Source organism: Colletes gigas, unplaced genomic scaffold, assembly GCF_013123115.1.
Source record: "Colletes gigas isolate AHSC1104 unplaced genomic scaffold, ASM1312311v1 Colletes_gigas_Sc00082, whole genome shotgun sequence".
NCBI lineage: Eukaryota > Metazoa > Arthropoda > Insecta > Hymenoptera > Colletidae > Colletes > Colletes gigas.
Window position 1 is genome coordinate 124,949 of NW_025106710.1, and position 22,286 is coordinate 147,234.

General features: G+C 36.1%; 1 protein-coding gene across 8 annotated transcripts in view; it reads left to right on the forward strand.

The window, feature by feature from the left end:
• The window catches only part of LOC122403878 (endophilin-A), a 150,007-nt gene that overhangs the window by 110,132 nt on the left and 17,589 nt on the right, over positions 1 to 22,286 (forward strand). For 6 of the 8 annotated variants that reach the window (XM_043407667.1, XM_043407670.1, XM_043407669.1 and 3 more), the window contains one exon: positions 832 to 921. The exons of the other annotated variants lie outside the window; for them this stretch is intronic. In XM_043407667.1, coding sequence (XP_043263602.1) covers positions 832 to 921 — 90 coding nt within the window. The remainder of the gene's footprint in view (positions 1 to 831; positions 922 to 22,286) is intronic. 8 annotated transcript variants of the gene reach the window in all.

A 22,286-nucleotide genomic window follows, 5' to 3' on the forward strand; every position in this document is an offset into this window, starting at 1 on the left:
AGATCAAAATATTAATAGTTAATATGAAATTATGGACTGATTGTGAAAATATAATAATTTTCTATCATTTTTATGTGAATTTGCGGCCCCCGTAAGTAAGATCCAGTTAATCTGTCTTGTGATAGTGCCTGGGTGTTGCTAGATGGTTTATTTTGTCGGTGATTTCAGTGTAACTTACAATTACATAATCTCGATTTGTTAAAAAGAAAAGAATAATAGGGTACAAATGAGGTTGTACCTGACATGATTCACAGATAGAGAGAAACCAACTTGAGCAATATTTTCTGCTTACAGGGGTTTGATATCACTCTGGGTATATGACACTTGGACTTATAAAAAATTTATTATACTTACCACACTTCTGTCACACACTGTCCGACTGTTCTGTGTATACAGGATATTCGACATTTGCTCGGAAAAAATTTAATTGGAAATTCTAAAGGCCAAAATAACACGAAAATCAAGAATACTAATTGGTTAATTAATATTTCAAGTTCCGCCTGTAGAACGGTAATCTGTCGGTTGCGACAGGTCGGTCTTAGTGGTCCTCACTCAGCATGAGAAACTCCACTTACTGACGTATCGACAGCCTTACAGTTTTGTGAGTAAGAACCACTATTGCGCGCACGCAGCTATTCGTAGATTGCCGTTCTACAAGCGGAACTTTAAACGTCAACAACTTTTTAATAAAGCCTCAATTAATAAATTAGTACTCTTGATTTTGGTCTTATTTTGACCTCTAGAATTTCCCATTAAATTTTTTCCGAACAAATGCCGAATACCCTGTATTCTCTCGCATACTTGAATGTTTGTCCTTCTGACACGATGTAGGGGCAAGTCGAGCCGGGTCTCCGATCCATGACGGGAAGCGCTCACAGCTCGAGCTATTTCCGGCCGGAAACCCGCCACAATCTGCCAATGGTAAATTTTGCATGGGATTAGTAGACCTACTGTAGGGCAATCAATGAATTCAATTTCAATGTCATTGCTTACAATGTTTTGTCTTTTATGTACCTTTTTTAAAGCACTCACAATTAATCATTAATTACTTATTGACACGCATGTTTGTTGAATAATTGTATTCTTTATTTTTGTGCTAATTTACGTATTTTTATGAAAAACCTTGTTTTTCTATTTTATTTTAAATACGTCATCAATTCATCTAGATTTTAATCAATGCGAAAGTTTACTTCCGCTTCCGTATCATAGGTTTAATTTTGTAATATGTACAGTAAAAGTTGAATATATGCCCGAAAATTGGGATCCCAAGCCTGGCATTTATGCCGAGCTTTGCAGTGTGTCAAGGAGAATCTGCTTTCATTGTCAGTGGCGGGAATGAGCACTAGGCATTTATACTGTAGATCAGTTCGAGCATATATCCATTTGTTCACTGTATTTATTATATTACATTCAAGTGATAATATTGAAACCATAGGGCAGATATTTAGATATCACAGTGTTGGTCACATACGAGCGATTCCACGGCAAATCTTACAGGTGAAAAATTCATTTTTACTGAATTTTGCCCAATTTACAATATTTATTAATAACTTTAAAAGCAAAGTATTTCAAATTTTAGCTGTTTAACTTTAAGGGGTCATTCTACTTTGAAGGCACAAAAAATACATGTTTCTTTGTGATTTTTTTGCGGGCTATTAAAGAATTAATTCCGGCTTTTGTGAATACATTTAGTATATATTTAACTATATTTACAAATTTTTGCAACGCATAATATCTATTGATTACACTGTTTTTGTTGATCAACGAATAACAATTTTTACGAACGGCGCCCAACTGCGTATGTGGTATTTTGCGAACAAGTTATCCGAAATACAAAAACCAAAGATATCCTTAATATAAATAAGTTTGGTTATAGCATGAACTAGGATCTTTTCAAAAAAATGGAAAATGGCAAAATGGCAGCTATTTTACGAAAAAATACTGAATATTTTCATATATTCGGTTGCTTTTTTGTTAATAAAAGGGAAAGTATTGCATATATCGCAATTATCCTAGTTCATGCTATAGGGAGACTAGTTCTAAAGATACTGTATAAATTTGATGTTGATATCTTGAATAGTTTTTATGTTATCGTTTACGCAGTGCCGAAACATGTAGTTTCGAGAAAAACACCTTTAAAGTTTCACGTCCAGTTGTTATACCTGCGCGTGGTACATTTCAACAGGCTATAACTTCGTTAATTTTCCGAATTTCAATTTAATATTTTGCAGATATATTTTCGAGACTACATACTAAAAGAAAACGCAAAAAAAATCGATTTATTAAATCCCACAAAGTAGAAAGGCCTCTTAATGGTTTTCGAAATATTTGAAAATTTCACGAAATCGACCGACCCGTCACTACTTAGACTATAATATTTTGGTTACTGAATTGAATTTTTGCAAGCCAGTAAATGGTGGGAGGAGATAACCTCAAATTTGAACTTCGACGTCGATTATCATTATGTTTATTAAGAAAACGAAATATTTAGTATATCATTGGAAGAAACATTTTCTCAGTTTGAAAATGAGCCTAAGATGAAGGTATTATCTTTAAAAGTAACCGAAATAGGTACCTTATTAAATAGAGTTTATTATTCGGAATCATGACCTATACATATTACTGCCGTTTGGCCTTAGTTTCCGAGATATTCGCAAAAACTGTAATGAAACATAGTTTCCATTACGCTTCATCTTATCATGTAAATAATGTGCAAGGACTGTCTTTAATCCTTGGATTGTACATGAGAAGCACCATTTCTTAACTCTGATTACTACTATGCATGTAACAAAGAGACAGATAAGACATAATTAATTTGTTTAACAGGATAAACAAAGGAATGTGAAAATTTTGAGGATCTAGCAATTGTAGAATTAAATATAAAGAATAAGGATGAAGAATTGGAAAAAGATGAAGAAATAGAAGAAAATTTAGAGGGAACAAGTGAGAAAGATAATAGCCAATACGAAGGTGTGGTTATAAATTATTTTTGGTGATGGGTGTTGAATAATTTACACTTTCTGTGACCGTACAAAAAAAATATATTTAGGACCAAGTTTGAAAATATATATAATGAATCAGTTTAAACTCAATGCAACACGTTTTTTAGATACTAATGTCATAGAACGGCTCCTGCTTCCCTCTTCACCAACCAACGCACTTCATAGCCACACGCGCACACATATAATTCGGCAGTAAAGAACCCCGCACAGATCTTATGGGAAATGGCCCCCGGTTAAATTTGCTGAATTTTTGATATGATGTAGTTCATGATGCCTTGATGAAAAGTTCCAATGGGCCCAAGCTCGTAAATTGAACAGTTTCCGAGATACGGGGGATCAAAAGTCAATAATAGTGCGTCTTATTCTAGACTACCACGGTGAGTATATTTGAGTGTAAAAAGCACTATTGTACACTGCCCACTTATTTGACCTGTTCCGTCCGAAGGAACACAATACGCGAATATTTCGTTGTCAGTTTATGATAGGTCCGCGACGTAAAGCTATTTTTGAGAAAAGACATTTTATTCCATTGCCGGCAATAATCATTTAACTTTTCGTATAATCAACTTAGAATTTCACGTTCATTTCGTTCTCAATAGCTCAGCCGGTCATAAACTCGGTCTTCCGAAGGGTACGTCGAAAACGGGACTTCGACCTTCGAGCGGAAAAACCCAGAGGAAAGCCGCGACATTGTCGGATTTCGAAACATTCGCGTACAACCAGGTATCGCCCCACTCTCTCCTAGAAGAAGGCGCGCCAAGGGCGCATAGAGGGTGGTGGCAATGCCTAAGGGGGCACGTTGATTGGGTTTTTTGATTTCCAAAAATCACCAATCATAGTGTTTCCCCATACTTCCAACGCCGCGAGGAAGTTCGAACAACGCCGACTAATCACTTTCCATCAGCGATTCGAGGCACTTACATCTCCACTGCTATTCTAGACACACGGTTCACTTCGAGTACCTTTTTCATTCGTTTAACGTTTCGACTTTTCCCCTTCGAGTCAAGCATTCGGACCGAAGGCTTAACGTACGGCTAGTCAGCATTAACGTTCATGCTGTGTAACAACTTAGAAACATTGTTTCCAGGTTAATTCCTTGAAACAACGCGTCGCGACTAACCGTTTACCAAGATCGAAGGTATCTTCGAGACTTACCATCTCGAAGACGGGCACCACCGTGCGGGATATCACGACGCGATCGCGAGATACGAAACCAACCTCGTATCGGAACAGACCCCTTAAAACTCAATAGTAGTACTGTGGGCCCTTAAATATTACCCCTTGACCCCCTGACCCTCTGACTCCCCTCCAGGAGTCAAAATAAAAAAACGCCAAAAAGGTAAAAAATGGTTCTTTTTTGCATTGTACAAACATGAAGCACCGTCGACATTAGTATTACCCAGTGTGCACCACGAGGAGGTTGCTCGATCGGTTTTTGCACACCATGTGGTCCTGAAAAGAGCCGTTTTTATAGTTCTCACTATTCATCCATAACAATCTCAACATTCATATTGTCTTGATGCCCTCTATTAGCGGCATCGCTGGTCGTATTTAGAAGACTGCTATCCGGATATTTGTCATGCCTTTGATGACGAGCAAATCCTAAAAACCATAAAACACTTGCAATATGTGCACATGTACCCAATATTCTGGCACCGGATTGACAGGTGCAGTAGTAACCATTTATTACTTCCTCCTCTAGTTTCAGTTCATTTTCGGGAATGTAAGAAATAAAAACCTGATGTTTCGTACGATGCCGAAATCGTGAATAAACTCTTAGTCTTATAAGGCTGTTATCTACCAACGAAGAGTCAATCTGTAATTCATCGTCATCATCTCTTTGCAGCTTACCTTGAATATAAGCTTGGATACGACATGCACAATGTGTACTTCGATGAATTTAGCAATAAACTGCAAGGAACTTGGAACAATACCAAAGTTGTATTGTAAAATACTTTCAAGAATACATGAATTATTACAAAATAAGATTCGATAATCTTTCCTTTCGGGTAAATGAACATGAAAATAAATATTGACTGAAAAGACAAAAACTTTAACCAGTGTGTAGTAGCCTTTTATACTACGCAAACATTTCGTAGTTTAACTTCAATAGGATTTTTGAAGACAAAAAATCAATATTTAGATACTTTAACCACTTGCGCTGACAATTATTTCATAGATACGCGTGCCAGAATGCCTCACTGTAACTCGCTATGAACAGTCATTTGAAATAAGAAAACTGTAAAATTTTAAACAAAAAATTTTACGCAGTTATGAATACTAACTTTTTTTGTTTTTATTAATAAAATTGCATAGCATGGTATGTGACAATTACTATCGACGTGGGCATCTTGTCGTAAACAGTTTTGAAACAAAAACATCTAGATGCAAACAATATGTAAACAGTTTTGAAACAAAAACCTCTCGTCGTGGACAACATGTCGTAAAGGTTTTTGAGACAAAAACATCTCAACGTGTGTGGCACATTTTTCTAGTGCAAGTGATTAAGTTGCATCTTCTACGGTTTTTTCATTCGTCCTATTATTTTTTAACATAGTAATGGCTCGGAGAAGTAGATGCTTTGTTTGTAATTTCTTGGGTAATACAAGGCAAATGTCTTGAATAGGCGATGATGAAGCTAGACAAGAGATTGCAATATCGCGCCGTGACGTTATGAACTTACCGAATATAGACATTAAAAATGACACTCGCATTTGTTTTAATTGTAATCAGTCTCTTACAAATGAACTTGAAACAATTAGAAATAATCTTAACTGTTTACTATTGAATGTTGTAAAACAGAAGCATAATCACGCCTGCATCTTTTGCGAAGTAACCGATAATACAGTTCGTATATCTATGGAAAATAGGGTCCATATCTTTATTAAAGGAAATATTTTTGTTCCTGATAGTGCTCGCTGTTGTGCTCATCATCTCAGCCATGATGGTCGCATTATTTTGGATCTCATACCAGGAGTGACTTTCGTCAATCGACCTTATGTTATTCCAGGCCCTCAGTTACAAGTTTTTATCGAACATCTTCGCAAAGAAGCAAATCATCAAAAGAGATTAGAAGATCCCGAAAATCTTAATGATGAAGAATTCTCGTGCTTATTTTTTTGAATAAAGAACAGTTTCCAGATCCATATGTCAGAAATATTTCGAAGAAAGATTTAATGACATTCATATGCAAGTTAAGGCATGCGTTATCAGATGAATTTTTAAAGGTAATTTTTAATTATCCAAGCAGACAAGCTACTAGTTTGGTGATAAGTAATGTCAGAAAATCATTACAAGGAAGATTTGTCCTTGAAAACATTGGCGTTGAGGTTATTAATAAAGAGGAGTTTATTAATCGCCATGTAACACCTTTTGCAAATGAATTATTTAATAACGAACCTAACATTCCGAAAGCCATTGTTATATGTGATGCGACCTATGCTTACATTCATAAGAGTAGCAACTTTCGTGTCTTGAGACAATCTTACTCCCTTCACAAAGGAAGACATTTATTAAAGCCGACCATCATTTTGGCACCAGATGGATATATTTTATCCATTTTGGGTCCGTATTTCTCAGATTCGTATAACAATGATGCCTCAATACTCATTAATGAATTCGAAAGAGATGCTCAAAATCTATATAACTGGTTCCAGAATGGCGATATTTTTATCATCGATAGAGGATATAGAGATTGTATACCTTTGTTAACGCGCTTAGGAATTGTTTATAAAATGCCTGCTTTTCTGGAGAGAGGTCAACGACAGTTACCTGCTGTAGAAGCAAATGACACTGGGATTATTACAAAAGTGAGGTGGATTGTTGAATCCAGAAATGGACATTTTAAAATGTTGGATCACACGTTTAACGTGCAGAATGCTAAACATATTGGAAACTATTATAGAATATGTGGTGCTATCATTAATAGGTACCATCCTCCTATCAATATGCAAAATTGCAACGATTGAATTAGCTAGAAATATGCTTCAACGAAAGAACGACGTCAATGTTGTTCAGGCACGAGTGGAGGTAGACAATCTGCTATACCGAAATGCTCAGTGGTGGAGACTACATGATCAAGTGCGTGCGTGATTTTCCTCAATTGGATATTGATTACTTGCGAGACTTGATTATTGGTGTATATCAGGTCAATCTCGCACCTTCTTATATTCAAGATAAGCTGCAAAGAGATGATGACGATGAATTACAGATTGACTCTTCGTTGGTAGATAACAGCCTTATAAGACTAAGAGTTTATTCACGATTTCGGCATCGTACGAAACATCAGGTTTTTATTTCTTACATTCCCGAAAATGAACTGAAACTAGAGGAGGAAGTAATAAATGGTTACTACTGCACCTGTCAATCCGGTGCCAGAATATTGGGTACATGTGCACATATTGCAAGTGTTTTATGGTTTTTAGGATTTGCTCGTCATCAAAGGCATGACAAATATCCGGATAGCAGTCTTCTAAATACGACCAGCGATGCCGCTAATAGAGGGCATCAAGACAATATGAATGTTGAGATTGTTATGGATGAATAGTGAGAACTATAAAAACGGCTCTTTTCAGGACCACATGGTGTGCAAAAACCGATCGAGCAACCTCCTCGTGGTGCACACTGGGTAATACTAATGTCGACGGTGCTTCATGTTTGTACAATGCAAAAAAGAACCATTTTTTACCTTTTTGGCGTTTTTTTATTTTGACTCCTGGAGGGGAGTCAGAGGGTCAGGGGGTCAAGGGGTAATATTTAAGGGCCCACAGTACTACTATTGAGTTTTAAGGGGTCAAATAAGTGGGCAGTGTACAATAGTGCTTTTTACACTCAAATATACTCACCGTGGTAGTCTAGAATAAGGCGCACTATTATTGACTTTTGATCCCCCGTATCTCGGAAACTGTTCAATTTACGAGCTTGGGCCCATTGAAACTTTTCATCAAAGCATCATGAACTACATCATATAAAAAATTCAGCAAATTTAACCGGGGGCCATTTCCCATAAGATCTGTGTGGGGTCCTTTAAACTGCTTGATTGCACTGAACAATTTTTTTCAGGAAAATGAAGTGAGGAATGAAATTAAGTATGAGAATGAGCGAAACGAAGAAGTGGTGGAAAATCTTGAACAGCCAGTTCAAATTGGTAATAAAGGGAAATCAAAAAACACACTAGTAAGTCTTATGTAAAGATATAAAGATTTAGAGAAGGAAGCAGAAAAAGTAGAGATGAAAATAGTGGAATAAAAAGATTAGAAATAATTAAAAACAAACATATAGGTATCTAAATCGAAGATGAAGAAATATCAACGGGTGTGTAAGGAGCTGGAACTTTATATGATTGGGAGAAATATGAGGAAGCGAAGAGAGAAGAAACTAATTTTATGAGAATACATTAAGTATGGGAGATTGCGCAATAACCAAAAGACAACAAAATTACAAAAAATAAGCGGGTGTTTGATATTAAAGAAGGTCCTAGTATAAGAAAGAGAAATTATAAAGCCCGATTGGTTGCGGTTGGACGTGCAGAACGTCCAGTGTTGCAGCGTAACAGTAAACTCATAAAGCTAGCGGATGTAACGTCGCACCCTCTAAACATTCATAAACAGTGAAGGTTTTCGCCTTTATTAAAAGGTACCGCTACATGGCGTCCTCCACCGTCCAACTTTGCATTCGAAATAATTGGCTAGCGTGTTGCAAACTAAGATAAATCAGCTACTAATATTTCTTTCAATGGCCTCGGCCACACTCATGGCGAGTTTACCTTTTTTTGGTCAACGTGATGCGACCAGAAACAGAAAACAAATAACACAAAATAAAAAGATTACGAATTCACTGTCAAACATACCGTCGACATCATTCTTGCGGATACACTTTTCTGGAGCGTTCCAAGCATGTCACCTTTAATCAGTTGCACAAGATTAAGTTGGCGTGCGACGGAAAACAGCGCAAGCGTGTTTTCATTGTGCAAGTGCACAAAACATCTAGGTTTTGATTTTACAGAAACTAAAATAAAAAATTATAATAGTAAAATTATTATTTGGAATATCAGCAAGGAAGGAGGAAAAAGTAATGTTATATGACGTCAAAACACCTTCTGACATGGGAAAGTGAATGAAGAAATTTACGTGGAATTACCTTCAAAATCCGAAAAGGATAACAATAGTGTATGTAAGTTAAATGAAAGTGTATGCGGTTTGAAACAGACTGAAAAGTGCCTGATTGTTTAACAAAAATATTGTTTAAAAATAATTTAATTCAATCAAAACAAGATCCATGTTTTTTTTATAGAAACGACAAAGAAGATTTCCTATATTAATATAACAATTGTATCTAGCATTCAAGAATTTGAAAAGAAGAACATGAAAGATATAGCAGAAGACATTGATTCAGAAGGTTTAGGAAAAACAAAGACGAATGGCAGCTGTGGTTCTAATCCTTTTTATACTTAAAAAACTAGAAAGACTTTCTAATAATTCAGATTCGGGGTACCTCTGTCTGTTGTTATCATTGCTGGTGTACCAAACCATAAAACCCATATATTAAAAAGTGCGAATGCAACTCTATCTGCAGTTATGTTATTTATAAGAAATGGTTCTGGTCAACGAGTAAACCTACCTATTTATAATTGTCAGACAATATTTATGAATCCTCATACTTCCGGCAGTGGTCGTACAATGGATGAGATAAAATTTTGCATTTGGAATTTCAATATGTTTCAGAGGCGCTTTTACATGACGAAGAATCTTACTCTTCTGACATTGAAAACATGTTCTAGTTTACTCTTTAATGTCCTCTCTGATACTTGGCCAAACAAATTTTTTAAAAACAATTTTAAAGTGTTACGTTCGCTTTGATGTGACAAGTTATGTATGGTTGTGATTATTTGTCTCCTAAAACACTCTGGTATATTTGGACGTACATCGTCACGTGAAACGTCACAGTACAATGTATCCTTTGCATAAAAAATATAAAGTATCCGTTGCGTTAACAATGTTAATGATGATTGTTGAATCGAGCACTGTAGCTTTTCATCAGATTTCTGAACTTCAATAAGGTCTTGAGTGCTGATTAATGTTCGCATATCGATTGTCTCTATATGAGAAAAAGAGTCAGCCATTATATTTTCTGTGCCTTTCACATACCTGATGTCTGTACAAAATTGGTCAATGAAGTATAACTGTCGTAGCCGTCTTGGTGATGCCTTACTACTCTTTTGTTAGAATGCAAATATGAGAGGTTTATAATCGGTTCTGAATATAATTTGTCGGCCTTCAATCCAATGTCAGAAAAATTTAGCAGTATTGTAGATTATTAAGAGTTCTCTGTCGTACATGCTGTATTTCATTTGCTTATCGCTTAATTTCTTCTAATATCCATCAGTCAGTATATAATTCCAATGGTATGTCATCAACTGGGTGTACAAGGAGATTTGCATTAGCCATCTGCTCCTTGTATTTGTGGACTGCTTCTTCATGATTCATGGTCCAAACAATTGGACGCTTATCGTTTTTTGTTGCACCTTTTAACAAATTATTTAGAGGTGTTTAAGCCTCAGCTGCATTTCTACTAAATTTTTCATAGAAATGAATAACTTCCAGGAAACAACGGAGCTCTGCAACATTCTATGGCTTCAGATATTGCATAATACTGTTCACCTGTTCAGTAATTGGTTTAATGCCATCTCGATTAATAGTATACTCTAAACATTGAACCTCATTAACTCAAAAATTGAACTTTGTCCCATTGATAGAGAGACCATGTTGCTGCAACCATTGAAAAATTATACATCCATTTATATGTATAACCGTTGAAAAATTATACATTTAATGACATAACATTAAACTCAGGGTCCAAATGGTATCACAACTGCTGTTTTTGGTATGCCCTTTGGTTATAACCTCTCATCAGATCAATTATAGAGAATATATTATATTCTCTTAACTCGTAGGCAAAATCATATACAAAGTATCTCAGTTTTTTCCGACATAACTTTGACAGCGTGTCCTACAAGCAAAAGTAAGAACATATGTTATATGAACATATGCTCTTAAATATTTTATTAAGGAGTTATAAGTAATAATACAAAATGATAATGAACTGGCATTTCATTGACACAACGTCGGAACGTATTATGAATATCTATTTGTGTTTGCATAAACTCTTATGTTTACTTGCTGTAGTAGCTGATATCGTCATTGATTTCTGCTGAACTAATAAGGTTTAGTACGCTGTACACTGTACAATCAAGATGCCATCAGAATTTTCCAATCACGAATACGTTGATATGCATTTTATTTATGGTTTTTGTAATGGAAATGTCCCAGCTGCTGTAAGGGAATATCAGTTAAAATTCCCTTAAAGAAGAATACTACATAGGTCAGTGTTTGTGAGAATTCATTGACAACGCCAGTTCATTGTCATTTATGTTATTAGTTATAACTTCTTAATAAAATATTTAAGAACATATGTTCATATAACATTTTTTTCTTACATTTACTTGTAAAACACGCTGACACAATTATGCTGGAAAAAACTGGGACGCCTTGTATATGCAGTATAGGGTATTTGTCAGGGATCGTTATGCGGTTTAACCTCCTATAATCACCGCATGGCCTTCATTCGCAGTTCTTTTTCTTGCCTAGGTGCAACGGACTGGTCCTCGAGCTTCGTGATAAAGTGCAGATCATTTGATCTATTATCTTTTTAAATTCCTCTTTTGCAAATTTATACTTTTTTGACAGTAGACGTCGAGAAGGTTCAGTTAATAGCTGTTCCGTTTTGAGAAGATAGTGTTGAACATTGTGTTTGGCTAGTTTTCTATTTGACGCCTTAGTAATATCTATAAATTTTCGTAAGATGGCAGCATATTTGCAGTGACTGTTAACTGTAAAGATACTGGAACATGAACAGGAAGAGACTTCTGCTGCAACTCTTGCAACCGTGTAGTTCCATCCATTAGTTGCCTATTTTAAAAATCTACATGTAGATTAAAATGCTTTTTGGAAGTTAACACCAAGAATTACATTTTGGGTATTGACTATTACGAATTCTCATATTATATTCCTTCTTAACTTTAACTCAGTCTACAGTCTCGTGTTGACAGCCGATGCGATAAGCGTGTTTACTTCTAGCTCGTACCGTTGACGAATGCCGTAAATACGTAGTGTTAGTGAGTGCTGTTTGACAACAGTGGTAGAACCATAATACCACTACTTTAAACTTCGACTCGTGTATATGTACCCTGGACGTATCGCCATGTTGCAGGACAAGAACCAATGCAGTGACAAAACTTTTGAAATTAGTAACCTCACTCAACCGACACGAACCAATATATTCCAATGGAAAATAACAATATCGCCCAAAAAACCAATATAATCATACCTAGAATCCCATATGCAAACGTTGCAAAACAAGAGTACACTTCGACCGAAGATCAATCAATAATACTGCAATGAGTTGATGGTATTACCATCAAAGAATATGCTCGAGCAGTTGGGAACATAGTAGGACCCAAAGCAATAAAATACTTGTCAAGGATTTCCAATGGAAGAATCTGCAGGTATCTGGACAGTAAAGAAACAGTTAGAAGTCTCACATCGAAACACAAAACTATATTAATCAACAATGTGAACATAGAAGTTTGCCCTATGATGATACCGGTCCAATGAATCATATTATCCAACATAGCACCTATAATTCCAAACTCAGCAATCAAAAATATTTTCAGAAAAAACAATATTAGAGTATATAACCCCTCTAAAAGCAGGAATTATAGATCCAGACCTGTCACACATACTAAGTTTTAGAAGACAGATTTATGTAGATTCAGTTGATGCAAAAACATACATAAACGTAGCTCCTTTCAAATCACAATAGATAACAAATCATACAGAATATTTGCTATTACAGAAAAATAGACATGTTTTAACAGTAATTAAGAGGGACACATTGCTAAGCAATGCTCAAATAACGGAAATCCAAACGAAACTAGTTTACAGGCCAATTTAAATCCAATTCAAACTCCACCTTAAATCAACGACCACCCTCAAAAAATAGAAATAAATAACTCAAATTCAATAGAATACCCAAAACCAGAAACACAAGATGTCTCTAACACAACCGAACAGAGAGAAATAGAGACAATAGACTCAAACGCAAACAAAACAGGAATCAAAAGACAGTTATCCACAACATCAGAAGACAGCACTAAACCAATCAAATTAAGTGATTTAAAGGGTCTAGCCGAATAAGCATGGTAAAAGTGCCCCCAAACCAAACTGAACGGGATTAATACCGCTCGGTAGGTGGTTCGAAGAAAACCCTTTTCACAAAGTTTCAACCCGATATCTCTACTACAGGGGTAATTACGGGGTGAAAATCATTTTTTGGTTTATCCTTGATATCTCCCGTTCTGCTAAATTAAGCATTATGAAAAAAATCAAGGTTATTCTACCGACTGATGTACATATTCGAGAATTTTTTCAGAATTTTTGGATGCAAATTCGATTTTTAAAAAATTCGAAAATATTTTAACCGTCGATTTTTTGTAGAAGTTATCAAGTGACCACATTTGTTTTTATACAGTATAAAGCTCTCAAAAGAATTAGTAATCTCTAATTTTTTCAGATTTTTCGAAGGGGTGGAACGTAGTCAAAAAAATAAAGAACGATTAAAAAATGACGAAAAGGCTTTATATTGTCTTAATTACTTACGTGACCATGTTCATATTTTTACAGCTATAGCGTAATATTATGACTATTAATGCGTAATTTTTTCAGATTTTTTGGAAAAGTGCGTTATTGTTAAAAAATTATGAATTCATATTTCCTAATTTTTCATACGGAAAAAGGCTGCAGATGCTTTTAAAATAGATATAATTAAAATATATTTGTTTACATACTTTGTTAACTGGTTGCTATATGTAGTTTCAAATATGTACGTGTGGTACTGGACTCCTGTTGATTAGAACCGCTATGGCGGGGCCCCGATTTTGGTACAGCATCCGCATGTGTATAACATATAAAATTAATATTATAATATATATAATATATATTATGTACATGAAGTTTTTTAAATATTCCATAAATATTTTTGCTTTAATTAAAATAAATAATCTAAACAAGGTTTACCTGCTATTATTTTTATTGGCAGCATTAATAACTTGGTTTGTTCTTCAATCTTCATCGCTGTCATCATTTATTACAGGATTTACTTTTTCACTTTCAAATAATTTACTCAGTATTTCTGCAGGTTTTATTATTTTTGAAGCATATCTGGCATGCGATAGATAATAAATTATCGCAGCTATATGGGAGCAGCATCCAATTGTCCTGTTACCACTTGCACATTCACAGAAATATCGTCTAATTCCCGAGTAGCCCGTTGAATTTGATGTGTAGTCTATGTAGCACTTGTACAGTTTTTTATTAATATGTCGTGATTGTACTTTGAACTGAACTATATTTTCGTTTTGTTTTAGATAACAAAGATTTATTTCGTTTTGCTCATTCATTATTTCGGCAAGATAGGATATTGCTTGGGAAAATTGATACGATCCTGTCAAAAATATTTTCAAATCTTGTTCGGTCATTTCTGGGAAGTCGAGTAAATCGTTTATTGTTATTTTCTTGAATGCAGCTTTTCGTCTGTTTAAGTTTTGCGATTGTACTTCCATACCTAGTGAATTTTCTTCGTCCTTTCTTTCTGAAAATCTTCTTACTATTTCTTCAGTGCACCCTACATCGGAATGTAATCTTTTGCCAAACATATTTTGCAGGAAACAGGCAATGCGGCAGTATGATTTGACTGCTGGAAGTAATTTATTATCCAGTTGGTGATGCAGCAGGCGATATTTCTGCCCTATTATGCCATGGATAGCTTCAACGACCCAACGCACTTTTGTGACTAATCTTGAATAATTAGCTTCTGCAGTGGTTAGTTGATGCCGCTTCCCTTTCAGAGCTGGCATTAGTACTCTGAAGCCTTCCTCTTCTAGCCGTGTCTTCACGTCTCGGAAACCTCGATCGACAATGCATATATCTCCTTTCTTCATTAATGATCGTAGACCATTCCTATCTTTCATGGCAATCTTCATGATCTCGGCGTCATTTTGCGTGGCGTAGAATGGTCCTAATATCTCAACAATATATCCACTTGTTGTGCAAATTGTGAACGGTTTGCACAGCGGCATCTTTTTCTGTCCCGAATATGCTTTTCGTTGGTATTCATTGTTTGAGCTTTTTCCATGGCGTATATATGTACCGTCAAAAGTTAGGGCTAATTCGTCTGTTATATTATATAGTCTTCTTGCCATTTCTGAGGTCTCTTCATCAATTAATTGTTGCCGAGAAAATGCGGTGAATCCAAAATGAGTGGGTAATATGTCTTTCTCAAAGGAATGTATGACTGATGTGCAGAAATCAGAAACTTGTTGTTCTCGTTCGATCCCAAGAATTCCAGCTATTGTGTTATTCGAATTTCCCGTACGGAGTTTGAATAGGAAAACAACGATAGCTTGAGTTACGTCTCTACATTTGCTTTTTCTCATCGAAAACATCATGTCTTTTAATTGTATGAGATTTTCCCAAGTTAATCCGGTTAAAACCTGAAGGCGTTCATCCGACAACGTAAAATCACCTATTTTATCCTGAAGGGTTGAATCACAATTTGCCGAAAGATAATCGAAATAATTTTTTATTTCATCAACGTCAATTAGTGCGGAATTCGAATGGATTCGTAAATTCATCATATCTTTTCGATACAAACGCTTTTTTATTAAATGGGTAGAACAACACCGATTACCTTTTGGTATATACGTGTATATTCGCCTTGAGATAAACTCCTGTTTCCTCGTTTCATGTGGTACATTGATGACGTTTGTCGCAGCGCCACATATGAATCAATATTTATGTGTTGCAATAACCCTCGGGAATGGCATTTCAATGCATTCAGTTTCTCCTGTTGTATTGCCTGCATGAGTAACATATGTCGGATCTTCTCTTGATGAAACTGATAGATCAGATGGGGATGAAGTATTATTCGAGGTATTCGTTTCTTCATGTAAAGATGGATGTTGAGGAGATTCTTGAAATGACGGAACTTCAGAAGACGGTTGATAGTGAGAAGTACTAGGAACTGCTGTATCTTGTTCTTCGGGGGACACATTTCTTGTTCTTCGATATATGATCATTCGACATTTATTGCACAGTACGTCACCAACAACAACTACTTTTCCTAATATTTGTGACCACTGATTAGCTTCGGTTGTTGTATTAATTTTCTTCTTTCGGCTGCATAATTTAAACAATGCAGCATTGCATTTAATACATCGTATATGCTTCGTATTCATGTTGCTGTTTTTGTATATATTTAAACGTTAATATAATACACTGTCACTAACACACTTTTACATATAATAATGTATATAATATACTATAAAGTTAATTTAATACACTGCCACTAACACACTTTCACATATAATAATGTATATAATATATTATAATTATATAAATCTATGATACATACAAAAAATGTTTTTACAAGTGTACCGGATGTGATCGCGAACTCGTTTGTAAGAGATTGTAAGTCTCTTAATTCGCGAACCCGGCTTGCTCGTTCGGCAAACTAATGTCGGCGGAGCAGATTTCTTTCTGCTTTTTGAAATTATGCTGTTTATTTTGCGTTTTCTGCTGTTTCATTCGGGTTTGACTCAGAATAAAAATGTGTGGTTTTTGACGGTGCTCGCGGTTTACATAATCTCGGCTGAGTTGTTATTGGTGGAAAATGTTGTGGATGGGGGTGTACAATTTTGACTGATTGGTGGTTGACGGTGGTAGTGGGTGTGACTACACGGTCTGTCCCATTTCCGATGAGACTGCTCAAAAATAAAAAAGAAGATGCTCTACAGTGCATTTCTTCTATCGTATTTATTCGAAATAATCCCCCTCTGAGTCAATACAGCGTTGAAACCGATCATAAAATTTGTCGAAGCATGTCTGGTACTCGGGTGCCGGAATAGAGTTCAGGATGTTGGTCGAAGCCTTCTGGATGGTAGGAATTGTACTGTAAGTGTTCCCCTTCAACGCTAATTTGAGTTTAGGAAATAGCCAGAAGTCGCACGGCGCTAGATCAGGCGAATACGGCGGGTGGTCGAGCGTTATGATGCTTTTTTGGCCAAAAACTCGCGTACAATTAGGGCTTTGTGCGACGGCGCATTATCATGCAACAAAAACCAACTGCCAACTTCCTTGTACTCCGGTCGAACACGTTGAATTCTGTTCCACAATCTCTGCAGGACACCCAAATAATATTGAGCATTCACAGTCTGACCTTGTGGAACGAATTCCTTATGGATAATGCCCTTGGAATCGAAGAAAACGGTAAGCATCGTTCTGATTCGACTCTTCTGCATCCGCACTTTCTTCTCTTTCGGCTCATCTGGTGACTTCCATGTCGCGCTCTGCCTTTTGGTGAGTGGTTCGTATTGAAAGCACCACGTTTCATCGCCAGTTACGATAGATGACATGAATACAGGGTCCTTTTTTTGGCAGATTTCATGTCTTTGCAATGACTCATTCTCATGTCCTTTTGCTCCTCCGTGAGGGAATGTGGAACAAATCGGGCGCAGATCTTTCTCTTTCCCAAATCCTCGGTCAGAATGCGATGGACCACACTCTTAGGAATGCCAGTCATCTCCTCAATAAGTCTCGCTGACACACAACGGTTAGAGCGCAGAATTTGACTGACTTTCTCAATGTTTTCTTCATTCCTCGAGGTTCTCGGCTTCGGTGCGCGTTCGTCGTCTTCAAGGTCTTCACGACCATCACGAAATCTAGCAAACCAACGGAATACTTGTGCACGGGATAGACACTGGTCACCGTAAACGTTTTTCATCGATTCGAATGTTTCTTGAGCAGTTTTGCCCAACTTAAAACAAAACTTGATATTCGCTCTTTGCTCCATAGCGATTTTTCGACAGACTGACAAAGTGGACGGTTAGTTATAATGTCGTAACTATTGACAGAACAATGGAAATGCTACGAAATTCGGGGTGAAGATAGATGAAAGATGTGTCTACAAAATTCAATAGATGAATCAATAGATGGCGCTGCAATCGGCTGTTAATTTTGAACAGTCTCATCGGAAATGGGACAGACCGTGTATGTTCTGAATGTAAGGGGCAGTGTACGATGTAGGAATTTTCCGTTTAAGGAAAAGACCTGTGGTTCCTGATGTCGAAGACAATGATGGGTAGAAAAAAATGGTAAAGTGGCTGATGGCAGCTCATGTGTGCTGCAAATGTCTAGGTTCTAGGTCTGGTCTTCGTCGATCGTAAGAACATTTAGAACCATGAATCGGCCGGGGACTCGACAGTCAGCCCGACCATTGGCTTTGTTAACGGAGGAAAGTACGCTAGCCCTACCATAAAAGCCCGCGGACAAGGTCGTAGTTATGTATACACTGTCGTTCACCACCAACTACGAATCGTCCTAATACGTTGTCTCTGACGCTTTCTCAAAATCTAATCATTATTTTTTTTCCTTATTTATCTTCGTGACTTGCATTTCCCTTCCATGACAGAAAAAAAAGGAAGAAAATCCTTCTTGTTAATTGACTGCTAAATATTGACCGATAAAAACTAGTAAAATTCTAAAACATTGTAAATGCCCATAATAATTGACCGTTTTAAGTGTGGAAGGATATACGTTTTACATCCATTAGAAAAAATCCAAGAAGGACAAGCTGCGCCCAACTCTATTGTAAGATTCAAATCTCCACGAGTTTATGATATGGTAATTACTATCTTCACAAACATCTTTATCTTTAACTTTTGCCGATTAAGAGTTCTTCTGGTTGTAAATGAGAATAAACGGAAAGACATATAACGTATTGAAAACTTAATTCTAAAAGCAGCAGAGAAAACATTTAAAAAAAACCGTACCATCTACCTGTATCAGGGAAAACTAAAGATAAGCAAGGGTATGAGCCGCTCGCACTTTCTTGCACCCGAATCTTCGCGTGGTTAAATGGTAATTATTACTCACAGTAGGAAAAAGTGAAACTACATTGACAATTTTTTGACAATTTTTTCCATCGGTAATAAAAATGGTAATAAACGGAAATACAGTTACAAGACCTGCAGAAATACCCAACAAACTATTTCACATTGAATAAATAAATCCTGTAATAAATGATAGCGATGAAGATTGAAGAACAAACCGAGTTATTTATATAATAATATTTAAAAAACTTCATGTACATGTTAAGGATATGATTTAAACATGTAATCAATGCGCGCATGCATGACAAGTCTCTTTTGTTTTTCTCGATTGTTCCTTCGATACATATATATTAGTGGCAATGTATTTTCCAAGAGAGTCGGAGGTAACGACCACCAAAGGACGCTCAGTCTATCATAGATTTATGACAGAGTTTTGGGGTACAGGTGGCCTAAAGAGCGAATGAGACTAAACAGGCCTGGCGGCAGGCGACGCAATAACGGACGACCGCGTTGGGTTTCCAGCTAGCGCGTGTCGAGGCATTGATTGTTTATGGGTGAAGAGAGAGTAGTTAAAAGAGGCAGACGACCTGACGTTGTACTACTGGAAAAAAAAAAGATTTTGTCCTGAAGGATTTGGCCACGGAGTGGGGAAGGCGTGGGACTTTCCGGTAAGAGCACTGTGAGGAACGGCACAGGACTTACCCCAAAACCGTCAAAGGCAAAACTTCTAACATATACATATATAAATATGCGTTGTAACCACGCTGTGTGCGTCTATGTGCTTTTTAATATAATAAAGTGTTATATTTATAATATTATTTGAATTAGTCTCATCCTCATCTTCCTATTTATCAGTACATAATATTATTCAGATTCAGACAAAATGTTGGCAATGTCGCGCATGCTTTACCAAAATGATCAGCGCGTCGCGCTGCGCGGCGCCGCGCCATAGCCGTTCTAATCAACAGGAGTCCAGTACCACACGTACATATTTGAAACTACATATAGCGACCAGTTAACAAAGTATATAAAAAAATATATTTTAATTATATCTATTTTAAAAGCATGTGTGGCCTTTTCCCGTATGAAAAATTTGGAAATATGAATTCATAATTTTTTAACAATAACGCACTTTTCCAAAAAATCTGAAAAAATTACGCATTAATAGTCACAATATTACGTTATAGCTGCAAAAATATGAACATGGTCACGTAAGTAATTAAGACAATATAAAGCTTTTTCGCCATTTTTTATTTTTTTGACTACGTTCCACCCCTTCGAAAAATCTGAAAAAATTAGAGATTACTAATTCTTTTGAGAGCTTTATACTGTATAAAAACAAATGTGGTCACTTGATAATTTCTACAAAAAATCGACGGTTAAAATATTTTCGAATTTTTTAAAAATCGAATTTGCATCCAAAAATTCTGAAAAAATTCTCGAATATGTACATCAGTCGATAGAATAACCATGATTTTTTTCATAATGCTTAATTGAGCAGAACTGGAGATATTAAGGATAAACCAAAAAATGATTTTCACCCCGTAATTACCCCTGTAGTAGAGATACCGGGTTGAAACTTTGTGAAAAGGGTTTTCTTCGAACCACCTACCGAGTGGTATTAACCCCGTTCAGTTTGGTTTGGGGGCACTTTTACCATGCTTATTCGGCTAGACCCTTTCAAGATTCCAGATTTGAAACCAATGAAAAAACCCATAAACCCTCTAAAAAATCAAAATGGCTTTCATCCCTTGCCTTCACACTTGACAAAATTGATGATATATTCGAACCAGCCAAAACATATAGAAGACCAAGAACACAATCATATAATAAACTACCTCCAAATTAAAAGTTTTTTAGAAAATGCAATCGCAGTACCAAACCCAATAGAAATATCAAAAAACTATATGACCAATACTCTAACCTTGGCACAAATGTTACAAGAAATTTGCTCTCTACTCGAAGAGTGAAGCATAAAAACAGGATAAGCTGACTGCAAAATAAATTAATTCAAGGCCCACAAAGAAAACAAAACATAAACTGGTCATCGGAAATAGAAAGTGATTCCTCTTCATATAAATGAAACATATAATACAGTGGAACATAAACGGATTTTACACACACTACGAACAATTACAGCTTTTACTAAAACAGAACAACCCAACTCTCCTCTGCCTACAGGAAACAAATTTTAAAAAACACCACCATACAGAGCTTAAAGGATTCACTACATTCAATAGGACCAGAGACTACGTAGACCACACAAGTGGGGAGTACTCATTGCGATGTCCGAAGAATTTAATAGCACCGAAATCCCACTTGACACAAACTTGGAAGCAATTGCGGTTACTGTATCTCTTTTAAGTAAGATTAACATATGTAATGTATACATACCAAATAACAAAATCTTAAGCTTGACTGACCTAAAAATACTCATATGTCAACTTACGATACCATTTATCTTAATGGGTGATTTTAACAGCCACCACTATCTTTGGGGTTCGTACAAAGTAGTCGGTTGTGGGAAAATGATTGAAAAGCTAATAGAGAGCCCAGAAATCACACTACTAAACTCAGGCAGCCCAACCCATTTCACTGTAAGCACTGGTAAATTAAGTGCAATCGATCTAACGATCTGTAGCAGTAAACTGACCCAGCACTTAGAATAGGAGTCCCTCTAAAACCTCCATGACAGTAGTAAGTTCCCAAGTAAAGTATCCTACACACATCTCTCCAATACAAGAACATCACTTTCTTCCCCTATAATGGAATTTCAAAAAAATAAACTGGTATAAGTACAAAACAACCATAATCAACAGTCTCCAAGAAACCCTAAATCGAGAAATCAACCCAAATAACATTAATTAAGAAATAGACTTACTGGAAACAATTATCAAAACAGCAGCAGAGGAATCCTCTGAGCCAACAAAGCAAATAAGTACTAAGAAAAGAAATACACCTTGGTGGAATGAAGAGTGTCAGATGGCCATGAAAGAAAGCCATAAAGTTTTCAACAAAGTAAAAAAACAACCCACGACAGAAAACTGGGTCAACTTTAAAGAACTTAGTGCAAAATTTCGCAAGATAATAAAAGAAAGCAAAAGGCAATCCTGGAAATCATACATATCATTCATAAGAAACACTATATGGAATCAAATTAAAAACATCAACGGAAAAACTTTTAATACAGAAATATACTTTTTTGACATAGGAAATGACACCTATATCACCAATCCAAAGAATTTTGTCGACCTTCTTGCAGAGACGTTCCAAAGGAATTC